Genomic DNA, 23908 nt, shown 5'->3' on the forward strand with positions numbered 1-23908 from the left:
TGTGCAGTCCCCAACTTGACTTTCAAAGAACAAGAGGTACATAATTGCAACCAAATGGAACTGGCACACCCTTCACCTAAAGAATTTTTTAATTGTTTAGTATCTTCTTTACATCTTTTAACATCTACTTGGGGGGAGGGGTGACAATTGATTTACGGTTTTTTAAAATAAATGTTTACAAACAATATGGTATTTCTCTTTTTAACCAGAAGACTTCAATCACTGTCTAGACATAAGAAAGAAATGTATCCAGGCAGCAGCATATACAGTGAGATCATATGAAATGTCTGATGGAAGCAGTACTGCAAAATAAATACTTCTCTTTTTTTGTATTTGCATTGTGACATCACACACAAAGAGGGAGTTTGGTGGTGATGACAGTGTAATACTGCTTTCAGTTTGATGAAGGCAGCAGAAACTTGTATGCCCCCAGGTAAGAATCTAAATCTCAATCCAAGCAAAAATGAATTCTCACTGTTGAATTCATACCAGGACTGATCTAAATATATAAACCATTTCCTTCTTTTTTGTAATAGTTTGCTCACTTATGATTCAAACACTGGTACAGGAAAATTAGATAGTAAAATAGTTAGGACCACCATCTTTCAATCTTCATTACAGGTAATCTTTATTAGCAACCATAATTGGGACCAATGTTATTGCTGCACATGTACATGATATGACTGCAATGTGCATATGACATCACTTCCCAGTCATTAAATGAATCACTGCAGTTGTTAAGACATCATGTGACTACAACTTGTGATAGTGCTTTAGCGTACTCCATTAATTCTGCTTGTCAGAAGCCAGTTGGGAAGGATGCAAATGACAATCACATGGCTGCACACCAGTTATAAATGTGCATCATTTCTGAAGCATCAAGATGGGGAAATCGCATTATTGTGAGACACTGCAACAGTCATAAATGCAAGAATTAGTCACAACTGTTTAACCAACTTAACTTTGAATGATTGCTAAATGAGGCAGTTGGTAAGCAAGGCCTATCAGTAACGTACTAGCTGCACTTCTTCATCAAGGAAGTAAGATCCAGGCCTTTAGTAATTTCCATATACAATACTGCAATGTATTCCATAAGAAAATTGTGCCTTTAAAAGGGCTTAGAGACTGAGAGTAGTTTAAAAAGTGTAAGAGGTCTCTATTTTTCACTAACCACACTGGCTTCTAATTTCTTTCTAAGGGCAAATAAAAACATTATTTCTTTCTTATTAAACTTAAAATAGTGTTTAGCTGCAGCTACATAAACTCTGCTATATAGCTAGCACTAAGGGAAATCAGTTTGGTACAGAAATTATCCTGCGGAATTACCTGGATTACGAAGCGTCCTCTTTATGGAATGAAATGGGCGTCATCTTTGTTTAGTTTTAAGTGGTTTCTACAGTCCAATTTGATCCAGTACATTGGACATGCTATGGCCAAGGAATATCAAGTGGCAGAGACTAGGAAATGTGCCTTCTCTGCCCTATCTGTTACTCCTGGAACAGTCGCTCTTTAGAGTTCAGGATGTCCCCAATCCTTTTAGCCTTTTGTAAGGGCTTGAAGGCCTGAGCTTCTATGTCTATGAAAGGCTTTGCTTCCTGGATATGTCAACATCTATGATGACATGTTTTGTCAGCTACCATATATATTTAATTTTATACTACATTTAAACTGTTTTTAACTGTTTTATAATTGTTCACTAACCAGAGTCACTTGCTTGAGATGGACAGTTATAGAGATTGAATAAATTTTGTTGTTCTGGGGAGCTCTTTAAAAAAAAAATCTGAAATTTAATTCTCAGTTTTATAAATGATGTTTTTTCTTCTTTATTTATTTATTTGTTTGTTAGTTTGTTTTAAAGTAACACTGTTTAATGCAATTCACCTTCTAGGGTACCATTTCTACTAGATACATTTTATTGGAACAGAGCAAGCCTTTTCTGAACAACTCTCAGAGAAATTTAACTATTTCTTTGTATCCTTGTCAAGTTTAACAAAAGTATGATTTTCACCCATAAACTAGTAAGTATATGAGATACAACTTGAAACCTAGCAATTATGAAAACTAAGAGAAAGTGTGCACTAGAGGGCAGCAAAGACAGTTGAGTAGATTGCAATATTCAACTTTTGAAAATGTACAGTATAAGAACAAAACCTTGTTCAACACAAATCACTGTCATTAAAAAATAATGCAAATGTTCCTACAGCATTTCAATAAATGTATCAGCTACTTTACATGTTAGATGCATTTCTATTGTTACGGAGGACAAACTTACTTTTTTAAAATCTTTTTTTTTAACTTCCCCTGTTATTGATGTTGCTTTTAAATAGTGTTTGCTATGTAAGGACATAAACTTGTAGAAATCACTCACATGGCAGAAAGCACACTATATTTCTTTCTTGTCAAATATTATAAAAATGTATAATCTGAATTTATAAACTTGAAGTGTTTTAAGTAATAGTCTAATAATTTACATAAAATAATTTATATGATCCAGTAAATTTTTATTATTGTTCATTTCTTAAATGATCCATAGAAATAAATATTTTGACGTGTTTTTGGAGGCTGCCAGGCAACAAATTCCTTTATATTTCTATAATACAGCTGCCCAACGTCAGAATCAAATTTTCATCACTCTTAAATAATGCATAAAAGAGATTTTTAGTAATATATGTAATAATGCTTAAACTACTAAACTAATAAATTTAACATTAATGGTAACCTTCTGTAGATTTGCAAAACTTGTACTTTTTGTGTAATTCTTGTTAAAAAATCTATAAATTACCACAGCACCTATTAAATTTTATCAATTTGCCAGAACATATGCTCATCAGACCAATTATTTCGGTAACATGCCTAAACTAAGCCGTAAGATTTTTTTTTTATTATTGCATTCAGACTGGTACTTGATTATGAGAGATACAAACATTATAAGAATCTCATTCAAGCTTTCTTTCAAAGCTAGCATGTTTAATTATTATAGCCATTTTACTTTAATAATCATCTACACTTCAAAAATGCCTTATAAGAATTCTTAAGTAAATAATTAAAGTAAATTAAGTAACCTAAATTGTATATAACACTCGACATCCAGCGACCCTGAACAATTTATAAATGACTTAAAATATTAAAAACAAGACAATAAAGGCAACAAGAAACATGGGAAAGTCAGAGATCGGAGAATAGCAAATTGGGTGGAAACAAAAGAAAATAACCTAGGAGACTTCACTAATCCTCACCAAAGACCTGGGCAAAAAGCCAAATCTTCACGCCCTTTTGAAACCCCAACAGGGTGGGGACCATTTGGACTTCAGAGGGAACTTCATTCCAGACAGCAGCCACCACAACAGAGGAGACATGCTATCAGGATCCCGATAGATGGCATTGCTTACTTGAAGGAATTCAGAACACATCAACCTTGTCAGATTGAATTGGAGACAGATACTATAGGACATAGACAGTCGCTCGAGAAATCAGGTCCTGTGCCATGTTTAAGAGTCTTTATGAGTCACTTAGACTCTTAGACTTTAAGAATCATTTTTAGTTAATCCACTCCTTAAATCAAGAGCATCTCCTTTGAGGCACATACAGAAGCCTGCTTTAATTAGTAACAGAGGTGCTGTGTTTTTATGAAGTCCAAGGAACAATAAGAAAACCTATCCTAAGTTTATTTACAGATTTAAAAATAATATTAATTTTGGGGGGGGGGGTTGTTATATGTGTGTCTCTAAAAGTATTTAAGTCAAAACTAGTTCTTACTTTCTAATCAGTTTGTAAAAGTTACAACTTCTTGTATTTGTTTCTTATAGCATGTCTAGTAAGAGAGACCAGTATAAGAAGTTTTATTTTCTCAATACATGCAGGCCAACATAATGCCACTCCTTTCACCTTTGATAATTACACTGCTTTTCATATTATTGAGAAATCTTTGTCAGGTAGAAAGGGACGTTGTCTTACCTGAACGTCCATTTTGTCCTCGATGATCCGACACTCCACTCATTGGGACTTCTTTCACTTTCATTAAACCGACTGGGTGCCATTCAAAATCTCCTCCACAGCTTGGTCCCGCCCACTTCAACTGCGCATGTCCAGTCCTTTCACGAAGTCCTGTCAGAACTCTTCCAGACTATAATCCTAGGAACCACCGGACCTTTATCCAATTCTAACTTGGTCCCAGAGCTGTAGAGGAAAATTTCAACAAAACCCCAGCCGTTCCATGCGATGGACAGTTATTGGGAGGGTCGGAGTGTCGGATCATCGAGGACAAAATGGACGTTCAGGTAAGACAACGTCCCTTTTTCCTCCTCGATGCTCCGACACTCCACTCATTGGGATATACCCAAGCCTACTTAAATTGGGAGGGAACTGTCTCCATCCTCCTGGTCACGGCTGGGAATTACAGCTTGTAATACTCTCCTGCCAAATGCTGCATCTGCTGATGCAAACCTGTCTAATCTGTAGTGTCTTATAAATGAAGATATTGATGACCATGTGGCGGCTCTACAAATTTCATCAATAGATGCCTGAGTGGCGCAGGCTACCGACGTAGCCGCACTCCTCGTAGAATGTGGAACTATATCTCCCGGGACTTTTGACCCTTGCATTTTATAAGCTGAAGAAATGCACGATTTAATCCATCTACCAATTGTTGTTGAGGACACTTTTTGACCCAATGTCGATGGTAGAAACAAAACTAATAACGCTTCCGACTTTCTAAAGCTCGCCGTTCGTGATATGTAGTACTTCAATGCTCTCCTAACATCTAAAGTGTGCCATTTTTTTTCTTTTGGATGTTTCGGGTCTGGACAGAAATTTGGTATAATAACTTCTTGGGTACGATGAAATAGTGAATTAATTTTAGGAATGAATACTGGATCTAATCTCATTACTACTCTATCCGGAAAAAAGATACATAGATCTTTTCTAATTGATAAAGCGGCTAGTTCAGATATTCTTCTAGCTGACGTTATCGCCAACAAAAACGCCATTTTTACTGTAATATTACGTAATGATGATTCTATAATGGGCTCATAAGGAGCAGAAGTTAACGATTGCAATACCAAATTAAGGTCCCAAGTCGGGAATCTGTGCACTACGGGTGGTCTTAAATTCCCAGCACCATGTAAAAAGGATCTAATTCTAATATCTTGGGATAAAGGTTGCCCCTTATCTGTAGAAAGTACTGTGGCTAAGGCTGCCACCTGGCGTCTCAGCGTTGCCGGAGCCAGTCCTTTATCAAAACCTGACTGTAAAAATTTAAGAACGTCCTGAACTGTTGCAGACGTTGGATCTGTATGTTGACTTAAACACCACTGAGCAAACTTTCTCCAAGAAGCGTTGTATATGCGAATTGTTGCTGGCCGTCTGGCAGCTTGAATGGTTGCAATAACGTCCTTCGGTAGATTATCTTTCATAAGACGTATCCGTTCAAGTGCCAAATGGTCAATTTTAGCCAATCCGGATCTGGATGAAACACTGCTCCTTGGCTCAGAGAAGTTCTTTTCACAGGCAACTTCCATGGTGGTTCTATCGACCGATCTTTCAGGTCTGCGAACCATTCTCGACGTGGCCAGTATGGTGCTACCAGTAGTAGATTCGCCTTTTCGTTTATCATTTTTCTGATTACTTGTGGAATAATGGGAATGGGAGGAAAGGCGTATAGAAGGCCTCGGGGCCAAGGTGCCCTTAATGCATCCTGATCCTCTGCTCCCTGAGTCGGATACCGGGGAAAAAACCGTGGCAGTTGTGTATTCTTTGCTGTTGCAAATAAATCTATTATTGGTACTCCGAACCTGTTGACAATCTGATTGAATAGACCTGGATGTAGTCTCCATTCCCCTTGATCTATTATTCCTCTGCTCAACCAATCCGCTTGTTGATTCGTTGATCCCGAAATATGTTCCGCTCTTATCGATAGTACATTCTTCTCTGCCCACTTCATCAATTTTTCTGTTTCGACCATGAGAGATTTGGACCGTGTCCCGCCCTGTTTGTTTAAATGGGCCTTCGTGGCCATATTGTCCGTAAGAATTAATACATGTTTCTGTGTTACCTGCCGTTGAAAATGGCCTAGTGCCAATCTTACAGCTCTCAGTTCTAGCCAGTTTATGTTTTGTATTTTCTCTCTCTGAGTCCAAGTTCCTTGAGCTAATTGTGACTCCAGATGGGCCCCCCATCCTAACAGACTTGCATCCGTGGTCAGGGTGACCCTGAGAGGTTCTAAGAACAGAGTCCCTTTGGATAGAGTAGGGGAAAGTCACCACTTTAGTGACTGTCTCACTGGGAAAGGAACTGTGATCTTTGTTAAAGAATCGGCCACTCCTTGCTTCTGAAATGGGAGCAGAAGCCACTGCAGCTGACGATAATGCCTTCTGGCCCATGGCACGATGTTGATACATGAAATCAGTTTGCCCAACAGTTGGGATAGCGTTAACAGGGATACATTTTTTTGATATAGTATCTGCGAAATTACTTTCCTGATACTGGTTTGGCGTTCTGGAGATAAATGGACTAAACCTTGAATTGAATCTATTACAGCTCCCAAATGCAAAATTTTTGTTGTGGGCACTAGATGACTCTTGTCCCAATTTATTGTCAGACCATGATCCTGTAGAGACTTGATGACCATTGTCCTGTCCATTTGAGCTTGGTCTGCTGTGGAAGAGAGAATCAGTATATCGTCTAAATAACAGACAATTCTCACCGACTTTTCCCGAAGAGTAGCTGCCACTGCCGCCATTAATTTTGTGAATATCCGAGGAGCCGACGATAGACCGAAAGGCATAGCTCGGTATTGAAAATGTCGGTTTCCGTAAGCAAATCTGAGAAATTGTCTGTGTGACGGGTGGATCGGAACATGTAAATATGCCTCCTTTATATCTATTGATTGCATGAAATCGTTTGAACGGACACATCCTAATAGAGTTCTTAGTGAGTGCATTTTGAATCTTCTGTACCTTACATGGAGATTCAACTGTTTTAGATTTAATATGCCCCGCCATCCACCCGAGCTTTTGGGCACAAGAAAAAATATCGAATAAAAGCCCATTCCCCACTGGTGCTTTGGTACAACTTCGATGGCTTCTATTTCCAGTAAATGTTGGATCTCCAAATCCATGAGTTGTTGTTTGGATTGGAGACTTGGGAATGGACATTGAATAAAACGTACAGGGGGAGACGAAACGAACTCCAGGTGAAGTCCGTCTGATACAGTTCTTACAATCCAATTGTCTGTCGTTGACATTTCCCATTGGTGATAGAACATTTGAATTTTTCCACCAATGGGAAACTGTGTCAAAGAGTCATTTTCCACGACGGAAGGAACGATAATTGGATCCTCTGAATGGTCGTTTAATCCCAGTCTGGCGCCTTCCCCTGTCACGAAAGGAAGATCTTTCTGTATAATTGTTGTACTGTTGCGCAGTGGTACGTGGAAAATAGGACCCGCCCTGTCCTTGCTCAGGACGAAATGGCTGACGTGGAAAAGGAGAAAAACGACGATCTGGACGTCTGTAAGATGAAGGTAAGACTTTTCTTTTATCTCTTCCTTCCACTAAAATGGAATCCAATGATTTTCCAAACAGTGAACCTCCTTGGTACGATGCTGTTGTTAGGCGCCATTTTGATTTCATGTCTGCGCGCCACTGGCGTAACCACAAGAGACGCCGCGAAGTGACTGCAGAAGCCAATGCTCTAGAAGCAAATTTTGCTGCGTCCAAAGACGCATCCGCAGAATATTCCACAGCAGCAATTAATTTGGCCATATCCTGTTGAAGACGATTATCATGAGTAGGTACTCTGTCCTTCAGCTGTCTGAGCCACACTAACGAAGCTCGATTAAAAAAGGACGCTGAAGTAGCTGCTCTAATAGCCCAGGCTGCTGCTTGGTGGGTTTTTTTAAAAGTTAACTCCGCCCGCCTATCTTCTTGCTTTAAACCATCACCCGCATCACCAACTAATACGGATGGTGATGTGAGGCTAGCAACTGGTTCATCTATTGAAGGTACTTGTAGGAGAGCATCTAATTTAGGAGATGTACAATAAAGTTTCTTATCAAAATTATTAGGAGCTGATAAAGCACCTGGACGTTCCCAAGGTTTCTGTATTACTTGGGCAAATAGATCAGGACATGGAACAAAATCCAAATCTGCCATAGGCAAGGGAAACAAATTACTTATCGACTCATTTTGATTACCAGAAACGGTAGACTGACCTAATCCTTGATCCATATTTGCAGCCGCCTTCGCTTTACGAAGGAGCGATTTAAACAATGCAGGATTAAAGAGACCTTGAAAGGCTGGCTTGTCAGCAACCTCGCTTTCATCATCCGACATTTCCAAATCTTCTGGATAATCATCCCCTTGATCTGCCAGATCTACAGATTTATAACCTTGAACTGAATGGTTATGATCAACTCTGGATGAGTGACATTGCCCCATGGATACTGCTGCAGGATCCATTGGTGCTATAGGTAAGCCAGACTGTTGTAGTCCTGCCTGGAAAATTCTAGTAAAAGTTTGAGTCAAAATTGTTTGGAAATCCATGTCCTGGCCAGATAAAGAATTTTCCTCAACTCTGAGTCCTGCTGCTGTTGGCGTAAAGGTGGACTCAGGAACCCTTTGGGTTAATCTTTGAGTAAATGTTCCTACTTGGCCAGCATCTTGTGCAGCCATGCTTCCAGGAAATTGTGGTATTGTCTGATCCCTTGCCTCTGGGGCTTCAGGATTTTGCATATAATAGTCAGAATTCAGAGTATTGCACTGTTGGACTGGGTCTGAATGACCCTGGACTACTCTTACATCATTATCATCACTTAAAACAACTGTCTGCACTGAGCGCTTAGCTTTTTCAAATTGTCTTTCCAGGGCATTATGCCTACGCTGATCCTGTTTAGACATTTTCAAAATCCCTTCTGACTGACCAGATTCAAGATGAGAAGCTTGTGTTGAAGCCTTGGACTTAGCTTTTTTTGATCTTAATGGCATGGGAGATGGAGCCCTAGTAGGAGATGGACTCAGATCTAATTCAGAGGATAATGCTCCTTCTGCCATAATCCCTATTAAGCAGTACCTTAAATTAATTAGTAATAAGGAAAAGTAATACTTCCCTGCCAAAAAAGGGTTGTAGTTGAATTGGAATATGCAGGAGGTAGGACCCAATCCAGACACTGGTGCAGTCCTTCACTTCTTTTCCCCTTAGCCTCAATCCTTGAAAGAGGACGTGGTGGAATAATAGCCAGTAACCGCTCTAATACAAAGGCGGTTGGTCTCAACAGTGGCGGTTAAATTGGCTGCGCTGGAATCACAGAGAGACCTCAGCTGAGCCGTTCCAAATGCTGCTACAGTAACAGCCTGTTAGCGCTTCATTTCGCTACTAAGTAATTAAGTACTTAAAGACAAAAACCTCCTGCTGAAAGAGTTTGCCGGCAAGGCAGGGACTCCAAAGCCGCTTGAAATTAACAAGTAAATAGAAGCAGAGAGTCTACCAGAGCGAGGGCGGTTCTCCCGGCGCGCCAGTTAACCGGCTCCACGCTCGCGGCAAATGACAGTTGAGGGGAAATTCAGACTTCCCTCAAGCGCTAAGTATTATTTAGATTAAAGTCAGCGGCAGGCGCTCCAGCCGGAAAACGCCTGACCGCTGTTCGCGCTTATAATAAACTGAGATCGTAGCTCTCTGCCAATAGCTTGTAAAATTAAAACTTTCCAATTATTTGTCTAATTTTGCACAATGAACACTAGAGAATAAAGCACTCCAGTCTGGTCACCATTGACTGAGTGAAAGGACTGGACATGCGCAGTTGAAGTGGGCGGGACCAAGCTGTGGAGGAGATTTTGAATGGCACCCAGTCGGTTTAATGAAAGTGAAAGAAGTCCCAATGAGTGGAGTGTCGGAGCATCGAGGAGGAAAAGGAAAGGTTGTTAGTGCTCTGTATGTAGATAGCAAAATTAAACTAATTTTCTAATACAAGTATTTTGAGTCACATCTTGCTAAATTAGCATCTCATTGTAAAATACATAGCGAAAATACCTTGGTTAAGCCATCAGATATAAATTGCTGATACATTCAATTACACCTAACATATATTCAACCTGATGTCTGTATCTGGCAATGCTATTTTGTTTCCAACATGTTCCTAAAAAAGTACCACTATAGTCTTTTAAATTAAAAAACAAAAAAGAGAAAGAACATACCCAAAATCAACCATACCAAAATTATTAGAATATCTAATTCACTAAATTCACTAAAAGTTTGTACACTTTTACTATTATTTTTTTAGAAATTCTAGTCCTAATCTTTCTAATATTCAATCTTTTAAGCCAATGAAGGAATATTGGGCTAACAACCATTCATATAGAGACCATTCAAAATTACAACGGCACTGAAAAAAATAGACTTATAATCAGGTCTTACACTTACAAATGTCTCAGCATCCCCATAGTTATGTGATCAAAATTTGGGGGGAAAGGGTTGCAAAATCAGGTTTGACACACTTAACAGAAATTCTGGTCCCAATTGTGGTGTTAAGTCAAGAACTACCTAACAACCTTCTCTCAGTATTTCATGAAAGAATCCTGTGAAGCCCTGGAATGCTGCTTCCAATCATTATTGAGCTACATAGATGAATACTATGGAAACAGAACTGTATAATTTGATATAGCCATATTCAGAGACGGCACTTTGGATCTTTGCATTCATTCAACTCTTTTTAGCAGATGCTCCCATAGAAGCTATTTATTCTCCCATACGTTCAAAGATCAGTTGAGAAATTGGTAACATTATTTTTTTAAAAGGAACTGAAAATTATTGTTCAAGTGCTATTTAAATACTACACACACAAACATACACAAATCAATAAAAAAAACAAGAAAATATTTTTTCACAAACTGGTTTTTGAACTGGGGATTGTCAAGGAGGAAGGGAACTCAGAAAAAAATTAAGTGACAGCAACCTCTCAATCAGAACTATATTACTTAAATATGTTGACAATTTAATAGGCCAAAAGTAATTTGAAAGCTTAATTAAATTTTCACACACCGAGTTTTCATCCTCTTCTTCCAGTTCCCTCTGCTGTTCTTCATGCTTTTTGGTCTTAATTTCCATAGCTTCAGTAATCAGGTCTCTCAGAATTGAGACTTGCTTGGCATTTTTAATAAAAGGATGCTAGAAAATAAACCCATAGAGTTATACAACATGGAGCCTACAGACAATCTGTATTCACAGTATAAATAAAGTAACATGTTAGAACAACATGCCAATCAACTTCACAGACCAGCAGGAGAGAACATTTCCCTTTGGACAGCAATTAAAATCTGGAATAAGAGAGCATATGATCTGTTTAACTGCTTTACAACTAAATAGGATTTTCCTTTTTGTTTGTTTAGGTAAACAGCAACCATGAGAAGAATGTTACAACAAAACACAACTGCTTTACAGTTAAGGATATAATTGTCCAAAGGAAATGTGAATTAAATGGTAAATAAACAAATAGAAGATAGCCTGACATAGAAAAATAAACTTTATAATTCATTCAGTTATATCATTTTAATTCATTTTAACAAGCTGACAATGCAAATTAGCAGTCATAAGCAGAGCAGCCACTATAGCATGAGAAACCTGTATTCTAACAGAACAGAAATCACTGAGTTATTGGCAATGATGAAATATATATGAAGCAAAATTAAAATCATCAGAATGGGCAGTTGAAATACAACAAAAACAGATTCATTTAAAGACATACTCCTATTTTTTTTTTAAAAAAAAAAAAATCTCTATCCTCTCTACCAGTACTGTGAATTTGGCCCTTATTAGAGCATATCCCTAGGAGCAGTTAGTGGTGAAGGATGTTGAGAACTGAAGCTCAGAAACATCTGGAGTTTTACAGGATGCCTACCCTAAAAATCATTACTCATTTCCTGCACACAGCACTGACACCTTCCCACAAGACTGTGCATGAGTTCTAGAGATACAGTTTCAGTTGTGTATATAAAATATGGCCTTTTTCTCTCATATTATATAGGCAGTATTTTGTGATTACCCAATCAAATGTTACTATGTATTATGGGCCATGACATCAGTTAGAAAAAATGAACTTGCTCAAGTTTAATAACAGTACAAATTATGCCCTTTTTGTTCCTGCACTGTCCAGAGACAGTTTTTTCTTTTTCTAAATCTTTTTTTGTTGATTTTCCACTCAATGCACACATCCATTATAACAAAGAATTGTTATATATATAACATTTCTATATAACAATTACATTCTTCTGTAACACTATAATTGCTCCTGGTGCTATACTGGGCCAAAAAAATAACCAAAAAGTGAGGGGGCTTTTGAAATAACTTCTCTTGACTTTCCCAAAAGAAAATGATTACAGAGCAAATTCTTAAAAATGATTATAATTACATAAAATATAAACATAAAAATTTAGCACAAAGAACAAATATCTGATATAATATATTTATTATGCAATATAAAAAAGTATAAATTAAAAAGAAAGGGTAACACAGGGAAAAAAGAAGGATGAAGAGAAGAAATAATGAGAATGAAAAGGATTGGATAATTCATATCCAAATGTTCTGGCTAGTGAAAATTGTTTAAAAAATTACTGTTTGGTGCAGGAAACAGATGTAACAGGTTCAAAATAAACATGTTTAAATATCATAAAAGTGGAGAACTCTCAGCAAATGAAAAGGATTCCTCAGGTCTGCTTTTCTGAAAGAATCAATCACTTGCTGAGAAATCTTCCTTTTCTTGTTTACCAAGAAGTTCAAGAAATTACAGTGAGCCCCTATTACTCACTGTGGAAACACTGAAGAATTTTCTGTCAGCTATTAAGTAAAGAAAAAGTAATTCAGTGGGGGTGAACAGGGAGATTTTCATCTGACTGAGCACACATGCAAATTTTCCTGGGTGATAGCTTCTTGGGGGGAAAAATAGCTGCATACAGCACTGACCTGCAGAAGGTGAGTTGCGGTAGCTCTCTGCTCAGGATTCTTCACTAAACATTTCTTCACAAAGTCGGTAAATTCATCAGACCAAAGCTCTGGCTTCCGGAATGTTGGAGGGGGGTTTGTGGGAATCATAAATATTGCCTGGAAAAGTGGGGGGATATATGTATTTATTTAATAAATAAACAAGTCACTATTTCTATAATAAAAGAAAGAAGTGCTTCAGGACCAAGCTTCCATTACTGTGTTCAGTGCAAGTAGTACAACGCTAGATCTCACTAGAATTGTGGAAATGGTGAGAACTACATTTTTGCAAATAAAAAAGCATCCATTAACTTTTTACACATTGAAATTATACTGTGTGTTGTATCATTTCCCGAAGTCAATTCAAATATTCTAATATTTCGTTTTCTTGAATATAGAAACTATTTACCTTTAGAGAAAGCTGGCAACTAAGTCCTTCATCACATGTAAAAGGATTAATCTCTGCTATAATTATTTTTTTACAGTTATACAGGACGATATCCTGATTTAAGCAAAAATGATACAATACATTTATATCTCCAAATTAATTCTTTATGGTCTAAGTTAAAGAATGCTGAAGATATATAAAGAGGGCTGTGAAAATATCTACAGACCCCTTGCATCCTGGACATAAACAGTTTTAACTTTTACTCTCAAAACGCTATAGGGCACTGCACGTCAGAACAACTAGACGCAAACACTGTTCCCCCCCCTCACTCTGCCAAACGACTAATTCCCATAACACTGTCAAACTATCTAAAAAGGCAGTATTACCATCATTATTCTCATCTACCCTATTACGTGTCTTTTTATCTTCTTATGACTATAACTTTGTTGCTTATCACTATTGTTATATGTACACTGAAACAAACTCCTTGTGTGCCTAATCACACTTGGCCAATAAAGAATTCTATATGATTTTGTTTCTTAGTTTGACAATTACCAGTTTTTGAATTCAAATTCAGTAAATTGCCACATTATCTTCAACTTAACAAAGCAAACTTGTAATAGATTTCAGAAGTCCATAAGAAAAAGTTGTTTTAACTACTGTTTTTATAGCATTGTCATCACAAAATAAGCTTGGTCTATATAATAATTAACACTGATCTAATGCATACTGACTCAACATAAATTTTGTCACATAAGCTATGAAATACATATATATTTAAAAAGACTACAGCCTTTCAAGATATTCTGAGGGCTATTCGAGAATAATATTGTTGGAAAATATAATTTAAACTACTGAATTTATCAGTGCAGGAATCCAAGTGAAAGCATCCCTGATAAATCTCTGGTTCTAATGTAACTGTTAGAAACTTTCTTCTAGTATTTAATCTGAATTTGCCTTTCAATAGCTTCAGACCTTATTACATTATCTGCACTCTAAACTGGTAAGGTTTGAACAAACGCTTAACGCATATATATGGTCTACTCTTCAACAGGACTTCTTAAAGAACCAAATTCAACCCAACTACTAATCTAGTAATAATGGAGTGAGCTATTATAATGACATACCCCTTGCTATATATCAATAATACTATAGCTGTAATCAAAAAGTCATTTTATTCACTGATTTCATACTGCTACCTGACAAATTGTCAGGTAATGCAACAAGAAGACAATAGTATGAGTCTTCCCACCCTCATCCTGTTCCTGCATAGTAATTAGTCACCACAGAATTAATCACAACTACCACCACTCCAATGTTTCCAGTCCAGCTTTATACATCCAAATTAAATATTTTCAGCACCTGGAAGTTTGATAAAGAATATGGCACACCAACTTTAAGTTGAATCAGTAATCTGCATAGAAAAGCAGCACATTCAACCGTATTACTAAACAAAACCTGTAATAATTCAATAATACAGTTAAATAATATTGTGGGATTTCTCAAAATATATTTTCTGAACTGCATCTTCATGATGCAGTACTGTACATAAAGACGTGCATAATCAGATAAAAGACAACTCCAGCAGAAAACATAAGGAATAAAAAAATGTCTTTACCACAGGAGAAAATTACAGGTTCAGGGGAAGGCAGTTTTAAACTGAAAGGTTGTTTAGATAGGACTATCATATTTGAACTGCACATATCTGTAGAGTTATTGCAGTGAAGATTTTTACTGCCATTTAGAGGTTACCCAGATTTTTGTAGTCTAGATATGGCAGCCTTAGTTAAAGGCTTCAAACATTAAACCAAAGCTTATTAACAAAATTTTACTATAGGAATCAAACTCCGCATATATTTTACAGTGCTATAATTCTTGCCTGCAACACTACTAGTTGCAACCTCTGAACAATTCAAAGGCCATCCAACATAAAATGCATAGGAGGAGCTTGATATGAACTAGTGAGTTGAAATCCTAAATTTCTTAATACAGACATGAAATTATCTTAAATTCTGGATAAAAGTAACTGTAAGTACCCTCAGTGTTCTTGTATCTAGAGTCCGGTATCTAGTTTTTCATTATCCTGAACAAAAGAGATTGAACTATACCTTAAATACTATGGGTTATGAACCTATTTCTTTGTGTAAGTTGGGCTTGAGTGAACCAATAAGATATTTTGGCATTGATGCTGACCTTCAAAAAGATATTTCAGAATGGTTTATCTATATATTGTCCATTCCATGAAATTACTTTTTAATTATCACATACCATAGTCAGTTATAATGCTTCTAAATACTATCTCTGGTACTGCTTAAGAATTTATTTATCTATTTAAGCAATTTATTACCTAACAATCTATTCATTTTTCTCTTTCTTGCTGGTTTGATTATTCAAATTAATTTAATTATTTCTTTTCAGGATAAAAAGGATACTTGGACTTTGTCAATACATAAATTTCTAAAGACAACAAAAAAGAAAATTGAAGACATACTCACCTATCCATCCACACTCCATAGCGCCTTCCTGCAGCTCCCACCTGTGGATGGCACCTGCACACCCACTGCACTCCATAGCCCCTGCTCACAGGAACTACCCAATCTCTTATCTGCAGTTCTCACCCACCAGTCTGCTAATCTAGAATTCCTATCTCTTCTGCAGTTACATGAGGTCCTCCCTTAATGACACATGTGCTTCAGGTTTAGGACAGCAACCAGGACTACAGCACTGCAATCACTAAGTAATGCAGTCATGTGCCATCATCCTTTCCAATCACATTGTCTAGTAGAGGAAATTATGGTCCCAATTGCCATTGTAACCCAAGAAGTACCTACATGTGAAAAGAAATTCAACATAAACTTCTAATATTGACCACTTAGATAGCATAAGAACCCACTTTGTCTCTAATCTGGCCCACTGGTCAGGCAATTTCATTACTGGTAGTATTAAATGTAACCAATAAAGAAAGAAATATCAATCAAATGCCTGATGCAAGCAACAAATTCCCTACAGTAACCAAGGCAATTTTTAGACTATTTTTGAACTAGAATAGATCTGTTTTCCACAAATTACTTGGAACAAAGGAAATGTGTCACTTTATTATATTTGTCTAAAGTCAAGACATTTAACATTAGTTTCTTTTCTAAGGATTTCACTTCTGCTCCCATAAAATCATGAGGTATTATGACTTCCTTCAAAGGATAATTGACTATCTCTGTAATCCAAGTCCTCTTTAGCAGATGTTGGTTTAAAATGTTTTGTCTAAAACAAATATTTATAACTGAAAATGTTGCATTATCCATCTTAAACCATTTCATGACACAATACAGGTAGTTCTTGACATACGACAATTTAGCTCAAAATTTCTGTTGCTACAGTTGTTAATGGAATCACTGCAATTCTTAAGTACCATATTTTTCGGAGTATAAGACGCAGCTTAGTTTTTGGGAAGGAAAATAGGGGGGGGGGAAATCTGCCTACCAGGTATTCATCTGGCTAGTGTCCTTAGTCTGGCCAGCTTCAGCACATTGGCTTGCTGGTTTTGAGTGTGCACGTGTGCGCTTTTTATCCCCTGCTTGGGGATAAAAAACAGCTTCTAAAGCACAGCTGATTTTTGGAGAAAAGCTTCTAAAGCACAGCTGAGAGTCGGAGGGAGCAGGCAAAGCACGGAGATGCTTCACTCGCTAGCGCCTCGTTATTTTATTTATTTATTTATTCATTCATTCATTCATTCATTCAATTTATATTCTGCCCCTCTCCGAAGACCCAGGGCAGTCTTCGGAGTATACGATGCACCCAAATTTTCAGCCTCTTTTAGGGGTGGAAAAAGTGTGTCTTTTACTCTGAAAAATATGGTAAGTAGCATGCAGGGGTGAAATGCTCCCAGTTCGGACCAGATCGCCCGATCCGGTAGCAATGGCGGTGGGTGGTTCGGAGAACCAGTAGCAAAAATCCCTGCGCCCCCACCCTCACCATGCCCAGCTGAGCTGCACGATCATCAGAGGCTTTTTTTTTTTTTACTTTTAAAAGCATTTTTTCTACAACCTCTTCCGACGAAAAAATGCTTTTCAAAGTTAAAAAAAAAAAGCCTCTGATGATCGTGCGCTAAGCTGGGATCGTCAGAGGCTTTTCAAAGCATTTTTTTCTGCAACCTCTTGGCCGAAGGGGTGGTAAAAAAAACGCTTTGAAAAGTCTCTGACGATCCCAGCTGAGTTGCCTGATCGGCAGAGGCTTTTCAAAGCATTAGAAAAAATGCTTTGAAAAGTTTTTTTTAAAAAAAGTTGGCCACGCCCACCGAGTCACATCCCCCCCATCAAACCACGCCCACAGAACCGGTAGTAGCAAATTTTACATTTCACCCCTGGTAGCATGGCTATTAAGTAAATCTTGTTCCCTATTGACTTTGTCAGAAGGTAGCCAAAGATGATTACATGACCCTAGAACACTGCAACTGTCATAAATATGAGTCAATTGTCAAGGGTCTGAATTTTGTTCATGTAACCATGGGAATGCTGCAACAGTCATGTGAAAAATGGTCATAAATCACTTTTCTCAGTGCTGCAAATGGTTACTAGATGAACTGTTGTTAAGTCGAGGACTACCTGTATCTGATTTTATGGCCATACAAAAATATATCCAACAAAATGCACTGCAACTTGTCACATTGTTATCACTTTATCCATTAGATATCATTCACATTCAATGACACAATGGTAGAGGAAGAAAAAGAATGCAATGCTATTAGCACTTCTGAAAAGCTAGCTTAATTGAGTTTTGCCTCACTTCAGTCATGCAATAGTATTTTCTTACAGAAAGATATAATACAGGGGAAAGAGATGAATTATAATACTTGCATTTAAAATATCAATTAAGGAAACTTAGTTTGAATTAAGGAAGTATGTGTTCCCATAAAGAAACAGTCATAAAGAGCATCTAAAGTTTTCTGTTTAAATTGCTTTTAATATGGCATGGAATTTAACTAGAATGTTTTGCTTTTCTATCTTGTGCCAGTAATTTGGTTATCTATAAATCTGTATCTATGAACAGTATACTCCCTTAAAATGATGACCTTTGGATATTATTTCATGCAAAGTGTGATGCACTTAAATTGGTGCAGTAATACCTGACAAAGAGGGAGGAAAAGATAAGGGAACAATTGCCATATGATTAAGAGTAAAGATGAGTTACTGAGATAGGCAATCTATGTTCAGCTACAAGATTATTTTGCAATTTTACTCACATTGTGATAGCAATACAAAGGGTACAAATGAGTGAAAAGGGATTTCTGAACAGTTTTTACACTCAGATCCTTAAAAGAAACTTGATGTGATAGATATGCACATAAATGAAGGTCCCTATAACCTGGAATTAAAATGCATGTGAAAGGTAAGCAACATTTACTCTGAATGCATAAACAGATGAGAATATAATGAGATGCAATCTGATATGCCAGCAGAAATTATACATCCACATCCCAGTTTTCTCCACGGCAGAATAATTTCAGTTCTAGAACATTTACCTCAAACATGCTCTATTATTAAATAAAGTAGATCTGTCTGACAAGGTGTGCTTTTCAGGAAAAGTATCACAAACATACTGCAAATCAGGACAATGCATGTTATTTGTATTTTGAAAATCTCTGGATTTGTTTCTTTTCTTTTTAAGGGACATTTTACGTTTTCAAAATTATAAATCTGAGAATCCATGGAAAAAATAAATCTGTAATAGAAAATAAACTGTCCATCATTATAATGTCTACTCTTGCATTTGATCAGTAAAAGAGTGCTGTGTAGCTGGAATTAGCTTGTTCCTCCTTTGTTTGCTTACTTGCTATAAAATCCATTCTGATGTAAACTCCAAAGGTTGATAAACTATTTAAAAGCCACCACTGTTTTAACATGACTCAAATCTACAGAATACAATCTGAGGATTCCCATTTTAAAACAAGATTTAATCAGACTGGGAAGAAATTCTTCCTATATTCTGGGGACTAAAACAATTAAAGCAATAAATATATAAATAAAAGGGGAGCTGATTATCGAAGGTAGATGTGCTACAAACAATACAGAAAGTTGGACCACTTATAACTAGTATACTCTAGAGCTCAAAAATAATTCAAGATTCAGGGAGATTCTGTTAATGAGCACTATGTAGATGCCACTAAAATCTCTCTAGGTGGCAGAGTTCCATACAAATTGAGACTTTTGTGTGGCATACTTAACATGAACGTTTGAGATATGTTGGTGATTTTGGAGACCTTAGGAATAAAAAGTGTAATTAATGAAATGCCAAATCATTAAGGTTGCAGACTACTGCATAAATGTCACATTATAGTGGTATTAAAGATAAGTTCCAAAGGTGCTTTTTTAAAAGGCAACTGGACTTTGTTTTTCTTTGAATATGTTTCGCTTCTCATCCAAGAAGCTTCTGAAGAACGAAACAAAGCCCAGTTGCCTTTTGAAAAAGCATTTTTGGGACAACCATAATTGGGATGACTGAGAATCTGCAGAGATATTAAAAGGTAAAGATTTTCCCTGTCTGGTTGTGTCTTACACTAGGAGGCAATGTTCATCTCCATTTCCTAGCTGAGGGAGCCAGAGTTGTCGAAGATGCTTCTGTGGTCATGTGGCCGGCAAAATTATAAGTCAAGGTGCACAACATTGTTACCTTCTCACCGAAGTGCATCTACTTGCATTTGCATGCTTTTGCATTAGGACTGCATTAGCTTCTACAAGTTCACTATAACATTTGAAATTCCACTGTTTTCAACTAGCATACTTCATTTTCTACAGACTATATGCCAGCCATACAATTACTGCTTCCTGTTACTAAACCTGGGGTATTTTTTTTAACTGAAGCCAAGGTTAAAAAATAAATACAGAACTAAGGAGTCAATAATAGATATATATCATTTATACCGAACTAAAATTTAAAACTATGCTGCAGAGAGGAAGATGATTAGGTCAATAGTATTCATGGAAAATGGATACTTTTATTACACATGTTGTTTTTCAAGGTACCAGCTTAAATAATTATTTACAAGGACTTTTAACTGGCTTACAACAGAACAGTTAACACCCTCTTGAACCTTCCCCAAATTCCACTACTGTACACTTTCATACTTTTCCTTATCTTATCTGTACCTCCTTGATCTTCCTACCTCTTAAATTGCTAATTCAATGATCAAATTGCTTTCCTATCACTATTAGTGAGATTAGGTTTCTTGCATAAACTGCAAACTTAACCTTAGAAACGTCAGCTGTTCTCAAATCACAACTTTCAGTTTATACTGAGGATAACAAGGGCATTTAAAGAAAAATATATCCTGGGTAAAATTTGGATAATTTAAAAAACTCCATACCAATTCAGTGGAGCAAAATACGTATCCAACAAAGTATATCACATTTCTTTTGCAAGACATTTACATTTTCATAAAAAATAAGTTTTTGAGCTGGAAAATAAACATATAGCATTTTTATAGATAATAAAGAAGTTTAGAATAGATCAAGACATAATTTTGTGGACTTTTGAAAAGTTTTAAAATATTTATAGGTCCATCCTGTGTATAAAAGTGAAGCTAAGAATCAGAAAGGCTTTCACAAGAAAAACTTTAAGCTCTTGGTAAATTACAAATACGCTATTACCACAAAACAGTTAAGATATGAGCAAATTATTAAGGAATTTTTAGTCCAAAAGAAGTTAAAATTTCACACTATTGATGGAGGACTATATTTTGGTAGTGAAGAACAAATGTTACAAACTCAATACAATAAGTTTAAAGAGATCATAACCAAAACAGATGACTAAACCTGCTTTATATTCTCATATTTTATTTATCATACAGAGAAATTTTGCCAACTTTCTCTTTTCCTGTATGAGTCCTCAACTATGTGATATTTTGTTTGTATTTCAATTACACTAATTCAATGCAGGTCATTTACTTTTTACTGAGTCCAGATGACATTTACTAAACTAAACATGGAACAATTGGTTTTAAGAAGCAAGTATTCTGATTGTCATTGGATAGGTCATACAGTGGCTATAAGGTATGACTGTCTTGATTAACCCCAAAACAGAAGTTAGAAGCAACTAACATTTTGCATTATTTCTATTTCCCCTAAGCTTAAATTGGCATTTAAACTAAAACTAAATAAAAAGTCAGATTCCTATTTTTCTTTTCTACACCTTAGCTTAAAATGCATTGTTGGTTCTCCGGATATAGAAATAATGCAACATGTACTTCTATTTAAATGTCAGCTGGCTTCCTTCTTTCTTGTCTGATGATCTTAAGCTATTTCATAAAAGGGAAACACAAAGATCATTGCTGATTTACTATGCAAACCAGCAATGGTCTAAACTTGCCCTGCTTCTTCAACGGTATTTATATTTTTAAGTCAACATGAATTAAATAATTATGCAGTGGTTGGTCATCAATGGATTTCAAAGCTGAAAGACAAAAACCTTGAATGAAATTTTGTCAATGATATGGTCTTTATTTATCTTTCCAGTACAAATGGAAAGGGTGATATAACATAATTACAAATTTATCTTGAGGGGTCCTGAATGGCTTCTCAATTGTCTCTCCATTCTAGCATTCTGCATGACACTACATCCAACCAGAAATATCCTGGAAATAGCATTTTACATGAAGTAAAATCTCCAACAATGGGATATTGAATACACTTCCTTGGCAAACTTTAATACACAAGCAGGTAGCAATGCAGTGCTGCCTTAAGTAATGATATTCCAATAACCATAGCTTTAGTTGTTATTATTAACACCCTGAACTCAATATATAGATATATATTGGCAGCCAATGCCAACCTAACTACTTTCTGCATTAATTACAATATCCATGAACATAGTGTACCAATCTACTGTTTCTAATAGTGAGCCTATCAAATTTGGTCAAAAGTACATTTAAACTAGGACTGACAGGGTGAAAGAGAAGGAATGGCAAAGGGGGGGGGGGCAGAGTAAAAAGAGGAATTACTTTAGAATCCCTACATAGTCACAAGCAAACTAAATCCAATTCCCCTTCAATGCAATAAACCCTTATCTTATTATAATCAGGTGCTGACCATGCTGAGAAATTCCTGTGCATAGACTCTTACTAATAGAATAGAATAGAATTCTTTATTGGCCAAGTGTGATTGGACACACAAGGAATTTGTCTTGGTGCATACGCTCTTGGTGTACATAAAAGAAAAGATACATTCATCAAGAATCAAAAGGTACAACACTTAATGATAGTCATAAGGAAACAGTCAATATAAATTTTAAGGATACCAGCAACAAGGTTACAGTCATACAGTCGTAAGTGGGTGAAGATGGGTGATAGGAACGATGAGAAGATTAATAGTAAAGCAGACATAGTAAATAGTTTGACAGTGTTGAGGGAATTATTTGTTTAGCAGAGTGATGGCATTCGGGAAAACACTGTTCTTGTGTCTAGTTGTTCTGGTGTACAGTGCTCTATAGCATCGTTTTTAGGGTAGGAGTTGAAACAGTTTATGTCCAGGATGCGAGGGGTCTGTAAATATTTTCACAGCCTTCTTTTTGCCTCGTGCAGTATACAGGTCCTCAATGGACAATAAATAATAAATCAGCTTAATTGAATCTTCATGTGTGGTTTCACGTCTGACACAGGGGAGTGTATTAGTCTCTGAAAACAGACTCGGAGGCTACCTGTTACTTGCCTTCAAATGTGAAATAAACTCTGCTGGGCTTTCATAGATTTAAGTTTTCTATTCCCACAGGTGAGGTAAGAAGATATCATTAAATTCCCTTGGCACAAAGAATCTGTGTAAATTGCCACTCACAAGTTGAAACTGTCCTTCATTTATTTTAACAAATGACAGCAAATATATGCATCCCAGGGTAATGTTGCAGGATCCAATCTAAGTCGGTCACCAGGACCAGACATTTAGTTTTCTGAGCTTTTGGACTCATGCTGGAGCCAGATTGGATCCTTCATTTATTTTCTTCATATTGCACATCACTAAACAATTTTAAATACTGGACCTTGATCAATTAGATTACAATTTATAAAAAGCATCTTTATTTTTAATCATAATGTTTGCCTAGATTTTTTAAATCATGGCTTCTTTGAAAGTGATAGCCTCAGAGCCTCACCTAAAATGGTAAAGATGTGGAAAAGATGTTATTTTGTATTTTTATGTACATCTAGTGTTATGGCCTATAGCTACATATATAAAAACATAATGACTTGGAGTCAGCCTGAAACTATCCAGATTTGAATATCTTTTTTCATTATCAAACATAACATACCAATAATAAATATTTTATGTGTATAGAGAGCTAATTTAGAATAGTGATTAATGGCACCAGGTTATAATTGGTAGAGCGTAAGTTCTCGGTCTGCCTAAAACATGAAGCTAGCTGGATGTCTTTGGACACACTTTATCAGCTATAGGATGAAAGCAATTGCAAATCGTTTTTAAAAGTGTTGCCAAGAAAGCTGTACAGGCTCGTCCACATAGTTATTAGCAGGGTGGATAAAAATCAATAATTTTTTTTAAAAAATCAAAAAATCGG

At 36.5% G+C, this 23908-nt stretch overlaps 1 protein-coding gene and 1 long non-coding RNA gene across 2 annotated transcripts in view; one reads left to right on the forward strand and one right to left on the reverse strand.

The window, feature by feature from the left end:
• Window positions 1-23908, reverse strand: part of STK3 (serine/threonine kinase 3) — a 126361-nt gene that overhangs the window by 56622 nt on the left and 45831 nt on the right. Inside the window, exons 7-8 of the mRNA XM_034422509.3 lie at window positions 12949-13086; window positions 11032-11157 (exon numbers count right to left, since the gene is read on the reverse strand). Coding sequence (XP_034278400.1) covers window positions 11032-11157; window positions 12949-13086 — 264 coding nt within the window. The remainder of the gene's footprint in view (window positions 1-11031; window positions 11158-12948; window positions 13087-23908) is intronic.
• LOC117668540 (uncharacterized) lies at window positions 329-15906 on the forward strand. Its single transcript, XR_004592310.2, has 4 exons — window positions 329-433; window positions 1889-2018; window positions 11379-11469; window positions 15773-15906. It is a non-coding gene; the product is annotated as an uncharacterized LOC117668540 (long non-coding RNA).

This window comes from Pantherophis guttatus, chromosome 3 (assembly GCF_059756535.1).
Source record: "Pantherophis guttatus breed Tessera chromosome 3, ASM5975653v1, whole genome shotgun sequence".
NCBI classification, from domain to species: Eukaryota; Metazoa; Chordata; class Lepidosauria; order Squamata; family Colubridae; genus Pantherophis; species Pantherophis guttatus.